Source organism: Etheostoma cragini, chromosome 20 (genome assembly GCF_013103735.1).
Source record: "Etheostoma cragini isolate CJK2018 chromosome 20, CSU_Ecrag_1.0, whole genome shotgun sequence".
Lineage (NCBI taxonomy): Eukaryota > Metazoa > Chordata > Actinopteri > Perciformes > Percidae > Etheostoma > Etheostoma cragini.
The window spans coordinates 22,705,209-22,723,921 of NC_048426.1; the positions used below are offsets into that span (position 1 = coordinate 22,705,209).

General features: G+C 41.0%; 2 protein-coding genes across 3 annotated transcripts in view; both read right to left on the bottom strand.

The window, feature by feature from the left end:
• Positions 1 to 1,322: 1,322 nt before the first annotated feature.
• dapp1 (dual adaptor of phosphotyrosine and 3-phosphoinositides) lies at positions 1,323 to 13,768 on the bottom strand. Its single transcript, XM_034857710.1, has 9 exons — positions 13,500 to 13,768; positions 11,651 to 11,773; positions 9,999 to 10,132; positions 6,995 to 7,125; positions 6,175 to 6,222; positions 5,980 to 6,042; positions 5,323 to 5,408; positions 3,455 to 3,542; positions 1,323 to 1,637 (listed from the first exon to the last, which is right to left on the bottom strand). Exons 1-9 carry the CDS (start codon positions 13,553 to 13,555, stop codon positions 1,614 to 1,616), a joined length of 753 nt encoding a protein of 250 aa, XP_034713601.1. The 5' UTR covers positions 13,556 to 13,768; the 3' UTR covers positions 1,323 to 1,613.
• Positions 13,769 to 14,811: 1,043 nt separating this feature from the next.
• atp10d (ATPase phospholipid transporting 10D) overlaps positions 14,812 to 18,713 on the bottom strand; it is a 31,677-nt gene continuing 27,775 nt past the window's right edge. For both annotated transcript variants that reach the window (XM_034857656.1, XM_034857657.1), the window contains 6 exons: positions 18,568 to 18,693; positions 17,807 to 18,007; positions 17,544 to 17,624; positions 17,051 to 17,155; positions 16,284 to 16,471; positions 14,812 to 15,467 (listed from right to left, as the gene is read on the bottom strand). In XM_034857656.1, the coding sequence (XP_034713547.1) occupies positions 15,272 to 15,467; positions 16,284 to 16,471; positions 17,051 to 17,155; positions 17,544 to 17,624; positions 17,807 to 18,007; positions 18,568 to 18,693 (897 nt within the window). In that variant the 3' untranslated portion in view covers positions 14,812 to 15,271. The remainder of the gene's footprint in view (positions 15,468 to 16,283; positions 16,472 to 17,050; positions 17,156 to 17,543; positions 17,625 to 17,806; positions 18,008 to 18,567; positions 18,694 to 18,713) is intronic.

Sequence of the window (18,713 nt, forward strand, 5' to 3'; positions counted from 1 at the left end):
AGCTGCCTGTCCCAAGAACACACTGTAAAAAACAAAAACAAAAAAAGTCTCTTTAAACAGTCCAGGGTCTACAAACGGCAACAAAAACTAACTGCGCCCACCTGTACCACGAAGCATACACACACAGTGTTCCAGCGTTCCAGCCAATAACCAACAAAAAGGATTTGGGGGTGGGGGGTTAGTGCGCGGAAGCACATAAGGGAGGGGGATGGGACGGAATGAGGAGGAGGGAGGTGCAAGCAAGAACAAACTTCAACAAGAAGTAACGTCACCCAACGTTGCTTAGAGCACCTTTAATGAGGTAAACCAGAGCCCGTCTACGGAAAGCCTGTGCACTCCGTTAAATCCCATTGTACCGAATTTGGTTGCAGTTCCACGAGACTTCCACTGGGGGTGATTGCGGTCCAGAGCAAAATGAATGGGAGTCTTTGGAGCTGTTCGGCTAGATTAGTCTCTTTTGCCTGATTGTTGTTGAGAAATCTCAGATTTGATTGCAGTCTTAGCGAGTTAAACATGGATTATAGGTTGACAATTGAATGAACGAGTACTTACTGTATGTCCTTTGTATTTCCGTTAGGTTGAGTCGTTGCTCATGAATGCTGATTGGTCAGTGAAGGTCTGATTACGATCGGCATCATCTTTAAAATATTAGCAAACCAAACTGTCTAGCGCAGGTATTGACAGGGAGAGACTAACCTGTCAGCTGTGTTGTCGATGCCTCCAGAGAACAAAGGAAGTGACTCAGGCCTCTCCGGCCTTACGATGTGTATGACGTCGTAGACACTTTAAAAGGGTTTTAGAACAAAAAAAGCTACTTTAAAGAAAATCTAACACCAAGCAGTATGTATTTTTTTAGCCATGACCTTTTAAATGTAACAAATTACTAGACTAAAAATGATATCCTGAGAAAAGGAACATGGCACCATAGTCCCATTCATTTTGCGCTGGCCCGTGAGCGCCCTAGAGTGGAACCAGAGTGAAACTGCAACTAGTTCAGAAGTTGGAAGTTAAGAGAGAGTAGAACTTCGATTATTAGAAATTCTTTGGACTTACACATAAGATATGATCCATCTTCTTCCTCTGTCCCATAGAGCTCCATTCCACACATCAAGGACCACACGATTTTACTTGTTGACTGTAGTTTATTCATTATCAATCCCACATACACATTGATGCTGGACATATAAACAAACTACAGAGTGTAAATAAGACAACAAATGCATAGTTTCCCTTTCCGTTTCCTCACCAGTAGGAACCAATGGGCTTGGAGCTAAGTGCTACAGACAGGAAGTCAGAAAGTATTGACACATCGTAGGTTTTTGGGTTTCATACAATAATGCTAGCAACAATCTTTTAAGTAAATGATCATGTTAAACACGCTATGAACAAACAACCTTTGGGTAAGAACAGCAGCACAGTAAGACCGCTTACACACCACTTGTCTCTGGACTAGCATAAGGCTAAGTAGTTAGCCTCCAGCCAGTACACTGTGTGCCAGTGTTTCTCATACTGGAGTTTACTCTTCAGTTTTCAATGGTGCTGTTCTTCATTGTTCCTCCAGCAGAGTATCTGGGACATCTTCTTTCCATCTCCAGGGACATCACTGACCGCAGTCATCGACCTTTGTTTATCTGTGACTGGAAACAAAGTGTCCAAAAACACAGAATGTAGTTTAGTGAAATCAGCTGATCTTCTGTTAAGTTTGTTAGTTTTAAGCCAAGTCAACATAAAACGGCTGCTGCCTCCTTCAGAACACTTGAGTTCAAGTCGCCTTTTTCTAAGACTTTGAGTTGAATAAAAGTCACAATTCCCTAAAAACGTCAAATGAGTTTGTTAACCCTCGTGTTGTCTTCACATAGACCGACATTTAGTTTTTCTGGGTCAACATTTTAAGTTAAAACCTCCTTTAGACACTTTCGTCACTTTTCCCAAAGTTCTGTCATTTTTTGGGGGACATTTTTGTTGTTTTGACCAAGTTTTAGAAGCTTTCTCTGACATTTGTTGTCACTTTTTGACGTTTTGTAACCTTCTGAAGTTCTTTCTCACTTTGAACAATGTCTGTTGATTATTTCTGCGTTTTTTGGGATGTTTTTGTTGATTTTTTCCCTACATTTCTGTCACTTTTTTCAGTGTTCTTCAATCTCTTTTTTTCTTCTTAAAATGCTACAAAATTAAATAAAACACTCAAATTCAGTGGAAATAGTGAACTGATCAGTCATTTAACTTGTGAGGAGCGTCGTATGGAACCATTATTTTTTACAATTTGGTTGAAGGAAACACAAATTTCTGATTTAGAAACATTTTGAAAATGGGTCAGATTTGACCCCAAGGACAACAGGAGGGTTAAAAACAATTTGAGTTTATTTATACATTTCCCAGCATTCATAACTTTCCAGCTGGTTGAAATAAATGCACTAAGCCTATGCCTATGTCTCCCGCGGATGCAGCATTCTTTCACAGTGCAAAAACCCTTTCTTAGGTTACAGACACAGATTCAACTATCAACAATTCCAACAGAATCCAGGCCCCCTGGTGACTCTGGATGAATGTCTGGTTGAATTTCATTGGCACCGTTCATTCAGACAATACATACCAAACAACCTGGAAAAATACACTTCAAAACATGTTTCATAGTTTAGCTATGCCTAGAGTATGCAGGTGTGAACTGGGAAAGCACCTGAAGATAGAATCAGGGCATGAGGGTGGTACTAGACATGACAGAAGGACTGAATGGTCATAGATCTGAATGTGATAACGTTTTTCTTTTTTTTTTCATTGGACGCCCAGGTTAAGGAACTGCTGAAAAGAAAGTGTAGCAGCTGTAAACAATCCAAAAATACAGCAGCAGCAAGAGACTAAACAGAGATAAAAAAAACTACTGAATATCCAATTTCAGTCATGTATTCCTCCACACGTAAAATACAACTAGTACTGCATTTACTAAATGTAAAAAGGCGGTTAACAGAATGTGTTTTGCTCCCGGGCTCAACCCCTTTCTGTCAAAGCCCACAAACCAGGCGAACAGGTCACGGGATCACGGAAGGCTTGTATCATATGGACGCGCCAACAGATTTTGTTGTCATTACATAGAAATCCACATGTGGGTTCTGTGTCCTGAAGTGCTGTAATTGTAATGCAACTTTCCCATAACCTGCCTTTGCTTCTTCTACTGAACCTAAATTGGTGATCTCCTTTTGTTTCCCAAAATGCTTTTCAACAATCCCCATGAAAGTCGCACCATGTCTGTAGACGGAGGGTGTTCAGGTAGACCTCATAGTTAAATACACAATGAGGAAAAACTGCAAAACAAAACTCCACAAAAAAAACAACCTCCCTTCCTTCCTCTAGTCTGGCTACATGACTGCTGGACCTTGCTATATTTTCAGCCATGCGCAGCACATTATCAGTAGTTCTTTAATTGCCCCCCCCCCTCCCCCAGTGTAAACAAACTCACCAGTTTCCACCTCAGGAGTTTGATCCACTCATCTGCCTCCACACCTGTCTTTGCACAAAGATAAAATGTCCGCTCGGGAAACACAAGGCTGTAGACACACAGGGAAGAAGAACATAAGTACTTTCATTATTTTCATTATTCTCAACTTGGGATACACTGCAGCAGGATCTGGATTTTAAACTTATTTTAAGGTCACTGGCAAAAAAACATCTTTGGAATCTTGTTCTGGTTTTTAGTACTTTAGTGTTTTAAGTCTCCTTGGCCATTTTTCCATTATATATTGTAAATAGTAAATCGTGTGTATACTATTGAAATCTGTTTGTGTGTCTGTAACTGGTGTTGTGTATTGTCCCAAAAAGTTCTCTCTTGAGAATGAGACCATGTGTCTCAGTTAGATTACCTTTATAAATAAAGGTTAGATTAAAAAAAATCTGACCACAAGAGGAATGCCCTTGTCAAATTAGGTTTTACAAGACTGCCATCAAATATTTACGCTTGGGTATTAATAAGAATTACAGAATTATTATTGCCATTTTTTAGTTTACAGACAATATGATTTATAAAATTCAATGAAAAAATTGAAACAATCTGAAAAAAATCTAAGTCACACTTGGCATCAGGGCTTACATTTTTGTACTGATGTTATAAAGTCAACTTAAAGAGAATAACCTAAGACAACAGAACAAACTGGAATCATATTACTGTACTTAAAATGTCCCAAAAAGTTAGGTGAACTCCAACCACTGCATTTATTTTTGAGTGAAGTTAAATTCATGTGAATGAGTCACTCTGGATTTTCGGGGGGTTTTAAGTTAAATGACTTCTTTTATTGAGATGTGCCGTTAGGTTTTCCAGTGCTGTTCGGATTGGTACCCAACTGTGCACCATTGTGTAAGAGGTAAAGAAGGTAAGTGGCGATCACCTCAGCTCATATAAACTTGTCCTTCCCTCCCCCAGTTTCCTTCTGTTATTTAGCTGCTCACACTTCCCCTTTGTCAAACAACACAAATGTCACATTTTGTTGCCATGGGGAAGTACGAATGGCTGTGGCATCAGACTGCAGAGCTGTCATTTATCGGCTTTTTCCATGTCATCTGCACACGTTTTTTCTTTTGTCCATATTGCACATTTATATCTCTTCATTACATCATGTATGCATGTTGTGTTCATTTTGTCTGTGGTTGATGTTCATGTTCTGTATTTCTAAAGAAAGGGTTCCAACCAACAGTTATTTTCATTAACAATTAGTCTGTGGATTATTTTAAGGATTGATCATATAATCATCTGGTCAGTAAAATGTCTCTTTTGTCCAAAACCAAATCAGATTACATTTACTGTAAAGAAGCAAATATTAGCATTTCAGAAGCTGGAAGAGACTTAAAGGATTCATTAATAATTGTAAATGTTGCAAAAGATATTCCTTAATTTGTGTTCTGAAATCCCCAATTCTGCTCCCAACATATTGCTAACGTTGCTGCTATGCTCCAAATTGTATTTTTCAGCAAGTGCAAAAAAGCTAACTTAGCTATTTTTAGCTAAGTTAAGTTAGCCGAATCACCTCGTCCCTGTTTAAATATTTGTAAAACCCACGTAGAGACGTAATGTGTGACCTGTAGCATTGATTTATGAAACCAAACAAAAAATTACAAAATATGGAGGTGTACAAATTTTTTGCTTGACGTTGTAGTATGTAACTCATCTCACGGTGCTGTTCATAAAAGAGCCGGTCTAGACCGTACCGTGATGTTATTTACAGAAACCCAACAGTTCCCAATGTGTTGGGTTTCTGTACTGCAGACCATGTACCATAGTTCTAGTCTCGCATTGCCAGACCTTGCCAGTGCTGATCCTTGACTGACATCACTTACCAGAAACAGTTGACTCTTTCCTGAGAGTAGTCGAACTGCACTGCAGAGCAGGCCGTCAGATCCAGGGTCCGAATGGGCTCCTCACACTGCAACATAGAACCACAGCTTACAGGGGTGTCCGCTGGGACTGGAAGTAGCTGGACCTCAATACAATAGAGCTCAACAGCATGGTTCCAGAAGGGAAAATACAATTGATTTTCTCCACAAGAATTTTGATTATCAGCCATAACGTCTAAAATATCAGACGTACGAGCTACGAGGATGTGGAACCAAAGTTTCTGCTCCTGTAGAAGCTGTACGTCTGTATGAAATCAACTTTGTTTAAAGAAAAACACGGTTTATTCTTCATATTAGAGAGATTAGGAGAATTATGAGTATTAGAAGAAATACTACACTACCCACAATACTAAGCATAACAGCGGCGTCTCTGATTGTCTTTCTCATAATGTTTTTTGGCGCTGGCTGGCTCGGGTCAAGACTTAAAACTCTTTACGACAGCAATTTTTGAAATGTCAATAGAACAATTAAACGGGGAAAAACACTTCTGGAAACAGAGCCGTTAAAAAAACAAGGGCAGTCACTGTTGAGCTTTATTGCTCTAATTAGATATCTGAAAAGTGAAGTTGTGAAATAGCCCAAAGCTGGAGAGGGACCAACCATTTTGTCTTTGAAGTATTTGAGTTGATATCTGTTGAGTGTGAACCATCTCTGTTTCCAGTTCTGCAAAAGAAAATTTCACAAGCAGATGTATTTTTATTACCACCCTCAGTCTGTGGTCAGGGTGAGGGTGATATTACAGTTACACTTTCAACTAGACATTTCCTGATGAAGGCGGATTTCCACTGCTCTTACCTTCACAAAAGCTCCTTGTTTCACCAGATAGCCTTCCTTTGTGCCCAGCTGAAAAGACACGCTTTGTGTCAGTAGAAACATGACTCTACTGGGACTGTAGTATTTACTTTCAAGGTTAATTCTGGTTTATTGCAACTTGGATCTGGGCCGCAATCATCTTAACCCAACTTTCTCTCTTTCTTGGGAGCTTTCAACCACATATCACGGTTCTTCATCAGTGAAGGAAGTTGTTGGCTCATTTGTCATGGGGTTGGTTTAGTCCACAACACAAGTATGGAACTCCACCATATGACAACAGGTGGTTGTTTATGGTTGGAGGCAGGAATGGAGTACTGGAGACGTGGACTCCGACTTGAGTCTGACTCAAGATATCTATTCTCTGGACTTGTGACTGGACCTGGAATCGCTCACTGATGACTTGGACTTGGAAGTTGGATAAAGTTCTTCACTACTTTAATGTTTAATAGGTCAAACACATTTGATAGAAGATATTAGTAAAGTATATTTAGTTCTTCAACGGTTTAATGCAGGGCCCAGTGATGGAGGACTCGAGTCTCGGACTCTGGTAGCTACTCTCTGGGAATCGTGTCCCAACTCTGATTCCAAACTCAGGTTGTGGGATGACAACTGAGCCAACAACTCTATTGGCTGATGGAGACGAGAGAGCTAGGTCTCTGCCCCAGTTGAAATAATCCAGAACTATCTTTTAAGGCTCACTTAAAGAAAGTGGAGTTTGAGCCCTCCTGTGGGTTACTTTGGTCACATCACAGAGGTATTTTGATATGATTTGGTATGAGCTGCTCACAGATGTGTGTCATACCGATGGTGCATTGGGCACCAGGTCGTTCTCTGTGCGGCCCGACTGTAACGCAGTGTGAACTCGCACAGACTCGTAGATGGACGGCTCCTCCACACGGCTGGGGTACGGGCACTTCAACACGATCAGGGTTCCTGGTTCAGAGGCAGGGGGGAGGTTACAGGCCCGACTACCTCACATTAAAACACAGAAGAAATACAACATACAGCACACAACAGACATGGTAAAAGACCTGCTGCCCACTATTCTCATCAATTATTAACTGCTCATGGCCTCTGGTATCTTTCCTTCCTATTTATGACTTCAGCTACTATTGATAGAATTTATTGACACACAACGGACCTTTTTGGGCTTCTTCCTCAGCGTGCCGTGTACACAGGCAATTACAAACAATACCCCCCCTCACACACACACAAAGCTTGGTTTGATTATAGACAAACAGCTGGAATAGATCATCCACAATCAATCCCACCGGAGGGAGCCACAACCAATCCAGATCAGGGTTAGAAACCACTTACCAAAAGATAAATAAGCTGAATTATTATTATAATTAACATCTTTAAGAAAAAGTTAAAACCAAACTAAGACTACATTACCAGGCTAAAGAAAACCACCAGAACAATAACAAAATTTTTCTACAGAAAGGGAACACATTTAAGATTGGCACTTCAGGAGATGCCAACAATGACTTATTATCACTAAAGCACTGCAGCGATTAAAGCTTTAGTGCGTAACATTTTGGTTGTATGAACATCCGTCACATCATTCAAGGCATTGCCAAATGAGTTGCTACAAAGCTAATTAAGATGATCAGCTCCACACAACTCTCTCTGTGTCTCTCAGTATGTTGAGAAGATTGTGTCGTCCGGTGACTTTCCCGCGCAGAAATTTGAGTAAAGGTAATGACATCTTCTGAAGAGTCATATTTTTTAATCCTCCATGTCCTCCTTGGCTACTAGCAACTGCGTGGAGGAGGGGTGGCGGTGCTTTGTGATAACGGAAGGCTTGTATCATGTGGACGCGTCAACAGTGTTGTTGTCATTACTTTCCTCACGGGAGGTGAACCGAAACTACACACTATAGCTTTAAATTGCTTTGGTCAAATAGACCCCCCAGGATAAATCATGTTGGTAAAGGTAAGGATAACATGAGGGTAAAGAACAGCAGTGGGCTTTTTTTATCAACCAGCAGAGAATCAGAGGTGGAAGAATTAAGGAAGTGGGTTATTATGACACAAACTGTATGACATACTGTTTGCTCAAGGCTGAAATCCTCCCTCAGGCACAGATTCATCGCACAGCCGGGGGTTTTGTGTCATGAAGTGTTGTAATCGTAATGCAACTTTCCCTTAACCTTCTGAAAAGGTGGTGCACGTTCACAGAAGGCTTGTATCATGTGGAGGCGCCAACAGTTTTGTTGTTATTACTTAGAATCCCTCATGGGGAAGACGGAAACTATGCACTATAGCTGTAAAAATTAAACATCCTTGCTATTTCTACAGTTCTACTATCCCTTTTGTCTGTGTGTGTAGCTACATACATCGGAGGCGCTACAGCTGGAGATTTGACAACAATGTGTGTTGCAATGTTTCATGTGACATTTGACAATGCAACTCTGGAAATTCCACATTTAAAAGTATGTTGTGGGTTTTAAGCAATCCTGTAGGACCTGTCTGACTTAATGAAGATACTAATTAACATTCCTATATTCTATTGTTTATCTCTATTTTTTGTAAACCAGGTGCAGGAAAACCTGAGTTTCATCCACAAAGGATAAAGAAGAGGTTTATCCATAGTTTATAACACACTGCATTAAAACCGTATTAATTCATCCTCAGATATAGAAATATCTGAAAATGAAAGTCAAGAAATTGAATTGTCTTTTTTCAATAAAATGCTACTGGAAGACTGGAAGACCACAAGAAAACTTCATTAAAAGGGTACGTTTTTTTTCAGCCTGGACCCCATGTTCCTATGTTTTTGTGTCTGAGTGACTGATGGGAACAGCCAGCTTTGACACTGGTTCAGTATTAAGCCAGATAACTGAAGTCGGCAGCGGTGGAACACGCTACAAAGGTAATACTTATATTTAACGTCACAAAAGTGCTCGTTTTGCCGCTGACAGGCTTAGGTTAACATTCTAACTGTCTGACAACATTACGGAAAGTATCCTAAGGTAAACCTTTCTGTTAACGAGTAAACATAAAAACATCTTCTAAAGTGCATGTGCCAAACCTATCAGATTGTATGTAAATAAACGGTCATTTTAGCATCGTAAAATCCACTTCAATCAAAGTCAAGAGCACAAAAGTAAAACTTTGTAAAGCCGTTTTGGGTCATCCTTCTTTCCCATATCCAACAATCACACCTCTAGTTTTGGTTGAAATAAACAGACTTCAGTGTTTACATGAGAAAATATGTTTGTTTTTTTGTTTTTTAAATGGAGTCTGGTGGGTTCAGCGCTAGCGACTTCAGAGCTGTTTCTAGTTAAACAGAAAGGTCTCAAAGAGGTTTTAAAAATGCCTATCTCAGTAGGGATCCTTTCCATAATGGTGTCAGACACTAAGAATAATAACTGGAGCATTTTAATGGCAAAAAACACTTTTAGTAGACAAAATGGATGACGCACATTTTCCCCATAGAGTTACATTGCAGCGGTGTCCACTGGTTACAGCATTCACAAATAAGCCCAGGTTAAAAAAAAAAGAGGAAGTAATTACCCTTTAATGTTCAATGTTGCGTCACTAAAAAACTTATTCATATGGAATTTTGGACGCAACTTTGTAAATTTTCCACCCGTGGCCCTAATCGTCTTTCGTCACTACTCCTGTGTGTGAGCCTTTCCCACATTGATTTACTTTATCCTCAAAAAGGCTCAAAGAAACTATTACCTTCGCTGTGAAAGCGATGAACCAGAAAGTCAGCCAACAGAGCGATGCGTTGTTTCAGTGGATGAGCTGTTAACATGCAGTAAGCTTGTTAGTGAGGCGACATGAGGCGCTGCATACCTGTGTCACTGCCCAGCAGAGGCTGGTTGGCGAAGTGGTTGACAAAGTCCTGAAGGGTTGCGTACTCGTTAAACCCAAACGCATAGCCGTTGTCTTTGCGCGTCACGTGAAAATGCTTGACAGAATCCTTCGCCCTATGTGTCAAATGACAAAAGTGCCTGACATGCATAAATACTCAAATAACAAATATGTCGCCTTTAGGGCTGGGTATCATTATAAAATGTTCGGTACTGGTACCAATACTAAGACCATGACTTTAATACCAGTTCCAGAATGACATATAATCCATTAAACAAAAGGAAATTCCAACATTAGGGCACAAATTCTTCATTTATTTATCATTTCCTACTACATGAGCCCACCACAGGCCACCACAAACATTTTAAGATCTTGGTAGAAACACACTGCATGCTCATTGGCTCAGTGATGCTGATGACATTTACTCCTTAGGTATTAAAATCCGGCCTCAAATGATGTGGCATTTTTCGATACTCTATACTAAGAAGGCAATTTGGTTGGTGCCTAAAGGTACTGAATTCGATACCCATCCCTAGTCATTTGTGTATTATATATTTATAGTGTTGTACAAGTATTCATTAGCTTGTTTCCCATCTTGGTAAAGGTGCAGGCTTGAGACATGCTTTTTAATAACAGCATGTACATGTAGCTAAGCGGCTGTGAGATAAGTTCTATGTTCATATGCCTACTCTTCTACGTGACCCTTGGATTAAGGGGGCAGATCAGGGCCAAGCCATCCCACCTGAAATCAGATTATCTACTTTTAGAAATTTAGATTTTGCATTATGCATTGTGATTGGTTTAAAGGAATGCCAATAAACCACAGCACGTTCTTCTCCCATCCCGGAACACTATGTGGACTAGCAGAGCCCATCTCCAGAGAGCCTGTTCACTCGCTATTAAGCCCCATTGCACTTCATTTGGTTGCAGTGCCAACAGAGTTTCACTGGGGGTGATCTCGGGGGAGTCCAAAATGAATGGGAGTCTATGGAGTTACACGACTATATTTGTCTCTTTCGCCTGATTGTCATTTATAAATCTCAGATTTGATTGTTGTTTCTGCAAGTTCAACCTGGATTATAGGTTGGAAATTGAATAAATGAGCAGTTTTAGCCTTTCTATTTCTTAAAGGTTGAGTCGTTGTTGCCCATATCACGCTAGCATTTGATTAATGAATGCTGATTTGTCTGATTGCGACCAGGCATCCGAAGCGTGAGTGCGTGCGAGTGTGTGTGTGAATATTTCGACGTGGTCTTTATAACATAAGCAATATATCTGGCCATACAATTTGTATGACATCATTAACATTTTAAAAAGGGTTTTTAGAACAAAAAAAGTGACTTTAAAAAAAATCTAACACCCAGCAGTGTGTAGTTTCTTTTCATCCCCCTTGTAATGCAACCTTCAAATTACTGGACAAAAAATAATATCCTGAGAAAAGTGGATTTTGAGGGGTATAGCTCCATAGACCTTCATTCATTCAGCACTTGCCCGTGAGCGGCCTCACATGGAACCAGAGTGGAACCAGTTCAGAACCTGGAAGTTAGACATTCTCTGGGCCTATCAAGACCTTCTTCTTCCACAGCGCTGTGGAGGAAGAAGGTCTGGCAAAGAGAGACTGTAGGCAGACTGACCTGACAGACAGGGCGAAGCAGCCCGGTCCCTCATTACTGTTCCTCAGGAGATAACTTCCATCCTTCCCATTGGACAAGAGAAGGGCCTCGGCAGCATGGCGCGACAGGTCGTAGTGGTACCACCTTCATCCAAATAACAAGAAACATCCTGTAACTCAACACGGAGGTGAACTGAGAGGAAATCTTGATCCATTCAATGTATTGTGCGGGGAAAAAGAGATCATCTAAATTGTCCCATTCTTCCACCAGCATATCATGAATTTTGGAAACCCACACAGTGTGCTTTCTCTCCCTCTACCTGGTTAAATGAAAAAGCATCTTGTGCATTAAAGTTCATTCTTAACCCTAGGAGATAGTAGTTTGAACTTTTCCACTGATGAAGACCGGTTTACAGCTTGGGAAAGAAGCTTTTAATGCTCAGAAATATTAATTTTGACAATAACAATTCAGCTCAACGATAATGGGATATTCTCGTAATGCAATATCTCTTACAAGCTACAATGTTGACTTATTTGCCGAGCCCTAGAGGGAACATGACCTTCCACATTGGTTCAGAGGATATGGGGATGACTTTCGCAGTAAACAAGCCTCAGACTGTAAGACGGGTGCAAAGGAAACTAGTAAAGGGATGTGAAAGTTCTTTCATTTGCATTGACGGCTGCTGAGAATGTAAAAAAGATCAAAAATAGCACTTGTAGTGTATATGTATAGTTAGAGCGTATGAGTAAATGCTTAATTCAGAAAAGGCCTTGCTCACAGTATCCAAATGAAATATGCTGTTTACATGAGCTGAATCAAATCTGAAATATATTGTCATATTCATAATAACAGTGGAATATTGGTGTGCATGTAAACGTAGGCCTACTCACTGAGGAAGATTAGCCACACCTCAACAAAAATGAAACATTATCAGCCTAACCCTCCTGTTGTCCTCGGGTCAAATTTGACCCCTTTAAAAATATCTATATACCTGAAATATGGGTTTCTTTTTAAACAAATTACCACAAAAAAATGAATTGGATTCCTTACAACGCAAATATAATTGATCACTTTCCTCTGATCTTAACTATTAGTCAAAATAATTCATAAGTTCTGCTTTCTTAACTCAAATATTAGGTATAATTCTATATAAATGAAGGTTATTGACCATGAAAAAAAAGTAGTCTAAAACTAGTGGTAGAAAGGTGGTGTTCGTGGAAAAAAAATTCTGGAAAAAGGGAAGAAATTGTCAATTTTGTGTCATTTTTTGACCCGGGTTAATAAAAGATACAAAAATCATAGCTGAGCTATTTTATTGGATAACATTACATTAATAAAAGTAGATGTATTTTGTACCTTGAGCTACTTTTTTTTCTCACATTAGGCATACCAGCTGCAGTGAACCAGCTTTCTGACAAGGAACTTGGCAGTTTAATGCTACCAGTGGCATGGGAAATGGAACAGTGTTACATTAGTTTAGTTTAAACATTCCCATGGTAGATTTCTAGTAAAACACATTTGTATACTATATGAAGCTCAGAGAACCTGCAAACAGCAACTATATACTCTGCAAAGTGACGTTGGTCGCGTGCCGTTTAAAACTGCGATGTAGGGATTTAGATAAAGACGACTTGATCAGGACACTCTACTGTTTTGTGAATCCTTTTAACATATGTTCTAAAACGTGTGTGTTTTGGGGAATGGATAAGAATACATTCAATTGCATGATTTGTAAACGGAGTCTGGTGCAGAATGTCAATCTGGGCTCGCGACTCGTTTCCCTCTAGCAGCGTATCGCTTTCTGAAACTAGTAAAAGGGCATTAACTAACTAAGATAACATCAAAGTACTATAGTATCAGACGGTCTTACCCCAAAGTCTCTAACTCGCTCGTGTCCTCAGAAGACGCATCACTGTAGAAACTCATGTCTGCGCGAGGAGTGAGTTCAGTGTCGCGAGGGTGTGCGAGTGTAGCCGCAGGCAGGCAGGCAGGCAGGCAGAAGGGGAAGCGGATGGCAGCGAGTCAGACACGCCTCGGGGAAGCTCGACTCAAAACTATTTTCATTTTCCCTTCACCATAATGCTCACTAGTGCTTATTAGTGCTCACTACGGGTTAGGGTTGCCACCAAAGACTGTAAATATTATTCATATATACAGTCTATGGTGGCCGATAAACACCGCAGTCACCTGAATACGGTAGCCTAGGTTACCTGAAGGCGGGCTGGTGACTTGTCCTAAATACTGTAAAAAATCGGTTTTAACAGATACAAGTGAAAACCCTCGTGAAAACGCACTTAAGACGTTTTTTTTATTTTTTATTTTTTACTTTACTGTAGTACCCTACTTCTCTTAGTTTCAAGTGCAAAAATCATTACATTATTTATTGTAAGCTGTATTTGTTTCCCACAAAAAGACAGAAAATAAGACAGCAACAAAACGGGGACGTATCCTTCTGATATGCAGCATGTATCTGCTCTCCTGTGATCTTAATAATTACCCAGACTACACTGGATCTGAACTACTATTTGTTTATTGCAAAGTCTCAAACAGTACAAACAGATGTTGGAAGTATGTGTCAAACACTTAATAAAAAAAGCTGACACAGTATAAAAATCCTCATCAGTGGTTGCTGCTGACAGCACTTCAGCTTTTAAGGCTCTTGTCAAAAGGCTTGCAGGTAAGTCATGTGACATGATTAATAAAGATGTGCAGAGTGCATAGAGGCAGAACAATCATTCATATTTAGTCTTGCATTGCCAGACTCTCCTCCACCGTGCTGTGGAGGAGAGTCTGGCTAGACCACAGCATTCAGGGATGGGGGGAAATGGGCTCTGGTTTATTATTATTCATTTCTTTAAACCAATCACAATGGTCTTGGGTGGTGCTAAACACCGGACGGAACCACGATGCCGCTGCAAAATAGCCTCTGGAAGGAACTTGGTTTTGGTGGAACATGTGAATGTTCAAATGTTGTTTTAGTCGTGCAACAGAAAACTCAGACTGGACAGTTAGTCTTGCTAGCTGTCTGGATTTACCCTTCAACACAAAGACAGCTGAAGGTGAGGGACATCCGGCAGGAATGAGGGACACCCGGCAGCACTGAAGCAATCCGGAAAAGAAACGTCGATAAAGACTAGTGTTCTGGTTTTCTACGACGCACCGGTTAATCTGTTTTGTTCGAAATTTACTTGGAACGTCAACAGTAGTGGCCTTGCAGGAACTCATAGTGCACCTTTCACTGTCTAAAGATGAATGACATGACAAATTATTCTTGTCAAATGAACCAGTCACCCCTTTAAAAAAAAAAAAAGATCGTATGTACAGTACATATCTGACATGATGGTCGTGCTTCACAGCTTCTGTTCTCATAAACGCTTGGTGAGTTATTAAATATACCAAGAACATGTCCACTTTTCTTTAGGATTAGTCTCCCAGGAGTTCTTTGGCTGATGACATGTAACACAACGAGCTTCAGCAGAGCTCCACTCACACAAAGTCTTTCATTGCACCTGAGGATGCAGCATGTCTCGTATTTATTTATCATACACTGGTGAGAGTCAGTCTGCTTCTGGAACGCAGCGCTCTGTCTGTCTCTGTATGTTTGTTTGTGTGTGTGTGTGTGTGTGTGTGTGTGCGTGTAGGTCAGGACGCCCCTGAGTCAGTGCCGGGCTCCAGGCCGGGGTTGTCCACACACACTGGCAGCGTGTTGGATCTGGAGAGGCTCAGGTTCCAGCACTGCATTTTCTTGCGGTACCTTTCTGAACCCACTTTGTCCATCTGAGCTGAGGTCAGAGCAGCGGGGGGGTGTAACGTGTTGCACAGGACTCGAAACAACAGCCTGCAGAAGGAGAAGACGCAGGACAGCGTGAGTATCCGCCATGTCTCCCAGGACATGGATCAGTAAATTATGAACATGGGGGGGGGAGCACCAACACCCCAACAGAAAAAAACTACTTTTCTTTCCAACATTCCTTTCATTGAGTTCCTCTACTCGACTAACATCCTGACCACTGTAGACGATGAACTCACACGGTGTGTAGAGTTGTGTCTCTTCGCAGGCTTTGAGGAATTAAAGAATTTAGCAAGTTTAAAAGGATTAAAGCCTGACGGAAAGACCGCCCAAGCCTGTCATTTCCCAGACTGTTTTAGTTGTTCATTATATCCACATTACTGATGATTATTTATCTAAACTCTCATTGTGTTTATATTTAGTGAAAGCACCAATAGTCAACCATACAATTTCGCCGCAATATAGCGAAAAAAAAACTTCGATGTATTTGGTCAAAAATATTGTGATATTGGATTTTCTACATATTGCCCAACGTTAGCTGTAGTATGTTTTCTTTTTTCTCTTTTGACCAATCAGATTGCTTGATTTGAGCAACCTGTTTTATAAAGCCCAAATAAATGGCAAATAAACAGTATGTTGGAGTAATTTCAAGAGCTCGGGTTTTAGAAAAAGAAAGAAGCTGTGCTCAGCTGTATCAAGTGGATGTTTTAAATGAAACAGCCTGGACATATTCAGTCTCGGAGTGCAAACCTCAAAATAGGCTGCGCTAAAACGGGACCCATCTTGTGTGTGTTTCATCGTACTATGCAGTTGTGAGCCCATTGACAGTAGTGTGTTTGCGGGTGGGTGGGTGTGTGTGTGTACCTGGGTAACAGAGCCGTCACAGTAGTGAGAGCACATACGATGTAGAAAAGAGGCTGGGACATCTCGAGTGTTTCCACCCCCACGGGGTTGGTGGGGGGGCTGCAGGTCACACAGAACACACTGAAGACCAGCACGAAACCGAAGTAGGAAGCGCCACTGAGCACCAACACCAGCACGTGAATCCACGTCTGCAAAAACAACACAGAGGTTTAGTGACTCCGCAACACAACTGCAGACACACACTATGGATCGCACGCATCCATAACATCCAGGACGCACAATTCCTTATTGCAAAGCCATGGTGACAGAAACCAGTTTGAATTCCAACAACTATAGCTGTGTGTAGAGCTGGAACAATTCCTAATTTGATTGTACAATTATTTATCTCAACAATCTTTTTAAAGTTTACCATTTATTTATTTTTTAAAGGTCCCATGGCATGAAGATTTTACATTATGAGTTTTTTTAACATTAATATGAGTCCCACCAGCCTTCCTAAAAAAATAAGATTTTTCCTCGCCACTGTCGCACTATGCTTGCTCTTGGGGGAATTACTAGAATTGTAGGGACTTTATAAATTATAGTGTGTGGTCTAGACCTAGTCTATCTGTAAAGTGACTTGAGATAACTGTTATGATTTAATACAAGTAAAATTGAATTAAATAACATCCAGGCCACACAATTCAGTGTTCAAATGGCAAAGCAATGGAGACATAATCCAGTTTGAGTTCCAATAACTGTTCGTATAGTTCAGCAGTGGGTCTGACCAGAGTGTGACTCTCGATGACTTGGTGCAGCAGGATGATGAGGAGAGCTGAGGCGTTGATCGGAGAGCCAAAAGACAACACACCAATGCTGGATCCTGCGAATGCCTGAGACAAACATCACAACATCACTTACAGTGGGATCATGGGACCAGGACTGAATGAGCAGCAGTGTTTCCTCTATGTGGATTTTTTAGTGGCAGCCCGCTATGGCAACATTTCTGCCGCCACGGTATCAGAAATAGGGCCGACTACAACGTAGTCGCGGTTGGCTTTTAAATGATCCCGCCGACGTAACGCACCCCCCATTGGATGCCGCTCACATTGCAATTCAACCACAAGTAAAACTATCCAGAGGTTATTGGGCCCGTCCAGTTAAATTCCACATATTGAGTCTACTATTAACGAACAGCTCCACCAAAAAACCTCACTGGGAATACAAACAGCGATGAAGGAAGTACTTGACAAATAAAAGGATTTGACACTGTGTACTTACAAAGTAAGGCACAAAGAAGCAGACGAGGCTTTGGTAAAACGCATCCAGGACTGTGATCCAGAACACGTAGGGGGCATAGACCTGCACAGAAACACGATTCACTTGTTCGTCCTTCTGATACAATACCAATACCGTGATACCAATACCTTCAATACCTGTTCCATAACAGTACTTATTTTAATGCCAATATAACATATACACAGTATATATATATGCAGATTTTGAGAATGCGCGTCTGTGTGTGTGTGTGTGTGTGTAGTCACCTTGGAGCTCTGCATAACCTGGTAGAGCTCCGGCCTCTCCATCAGAGTGTCTGCAGGCATGTGCTGATCCAGCACGCCGTAGATCAGAGGAGGAACGGAGGTGAAGAGCAGGTTGAAGAGGATGAGCACCCAGGCGTTGGTCATGACGCTTCCAGAGAAACCACAGAAGAACTGATACCAGAACAGCAGATTCACATACATCTGCAGCACAGACACACACACACACACACACACACACACACACACACAGACAGCAGTGAGGATTGGTTCTTTTTCATATTTATTGCACTTTGTAGTGCTTGCAGGAATGGCAAAGTGGCTGGACATCTTTGTTGAACATAATTTTTTGTACATGATGTAAAAAGAAAAAAATATATAAATTAGCATTTACTTCATCTAGAAGAAAATGAAATGAAACACCCCAAAAAATACCAGCAGTTCATTGAGGAATCTACAGAAGGCCGCCAAAATGCAGCAACTTCTGGTACGGCGAAGGAAAGCCAGTCACAGCTGAAAACGAGTGTTAACCAGGCGTGTTTACTTTATTAATGTGTTTAATGTGTTAATGGACTGAGGATAGAGGAGGATGCGGCATTCGATTTCGGATTCGTCAGAATCTTAACCAGTGGATTTGGAATTTGGCCGAACCTTAAAGATCTCCATTCGGTGTATCCCTAGTTGTCTCTATAAGGGTTTCTATAAGTTGTTTCTAAAACCACCAACTTAACCAGATACTTTAGTCTTCGGTAAAGAACTCTTACCACATTCTTGTAGATGAAATAGAGGATCATGTTTGCCAGACGAGAGTAGCACGAGGAGCCGTGGACCAGCAGCAGCTTACTGAGGTGTTTAAACCTGGAGATGGCAAAGTCACTGGACATCACAGCCTGGGGGGGGGGGGGGGGGG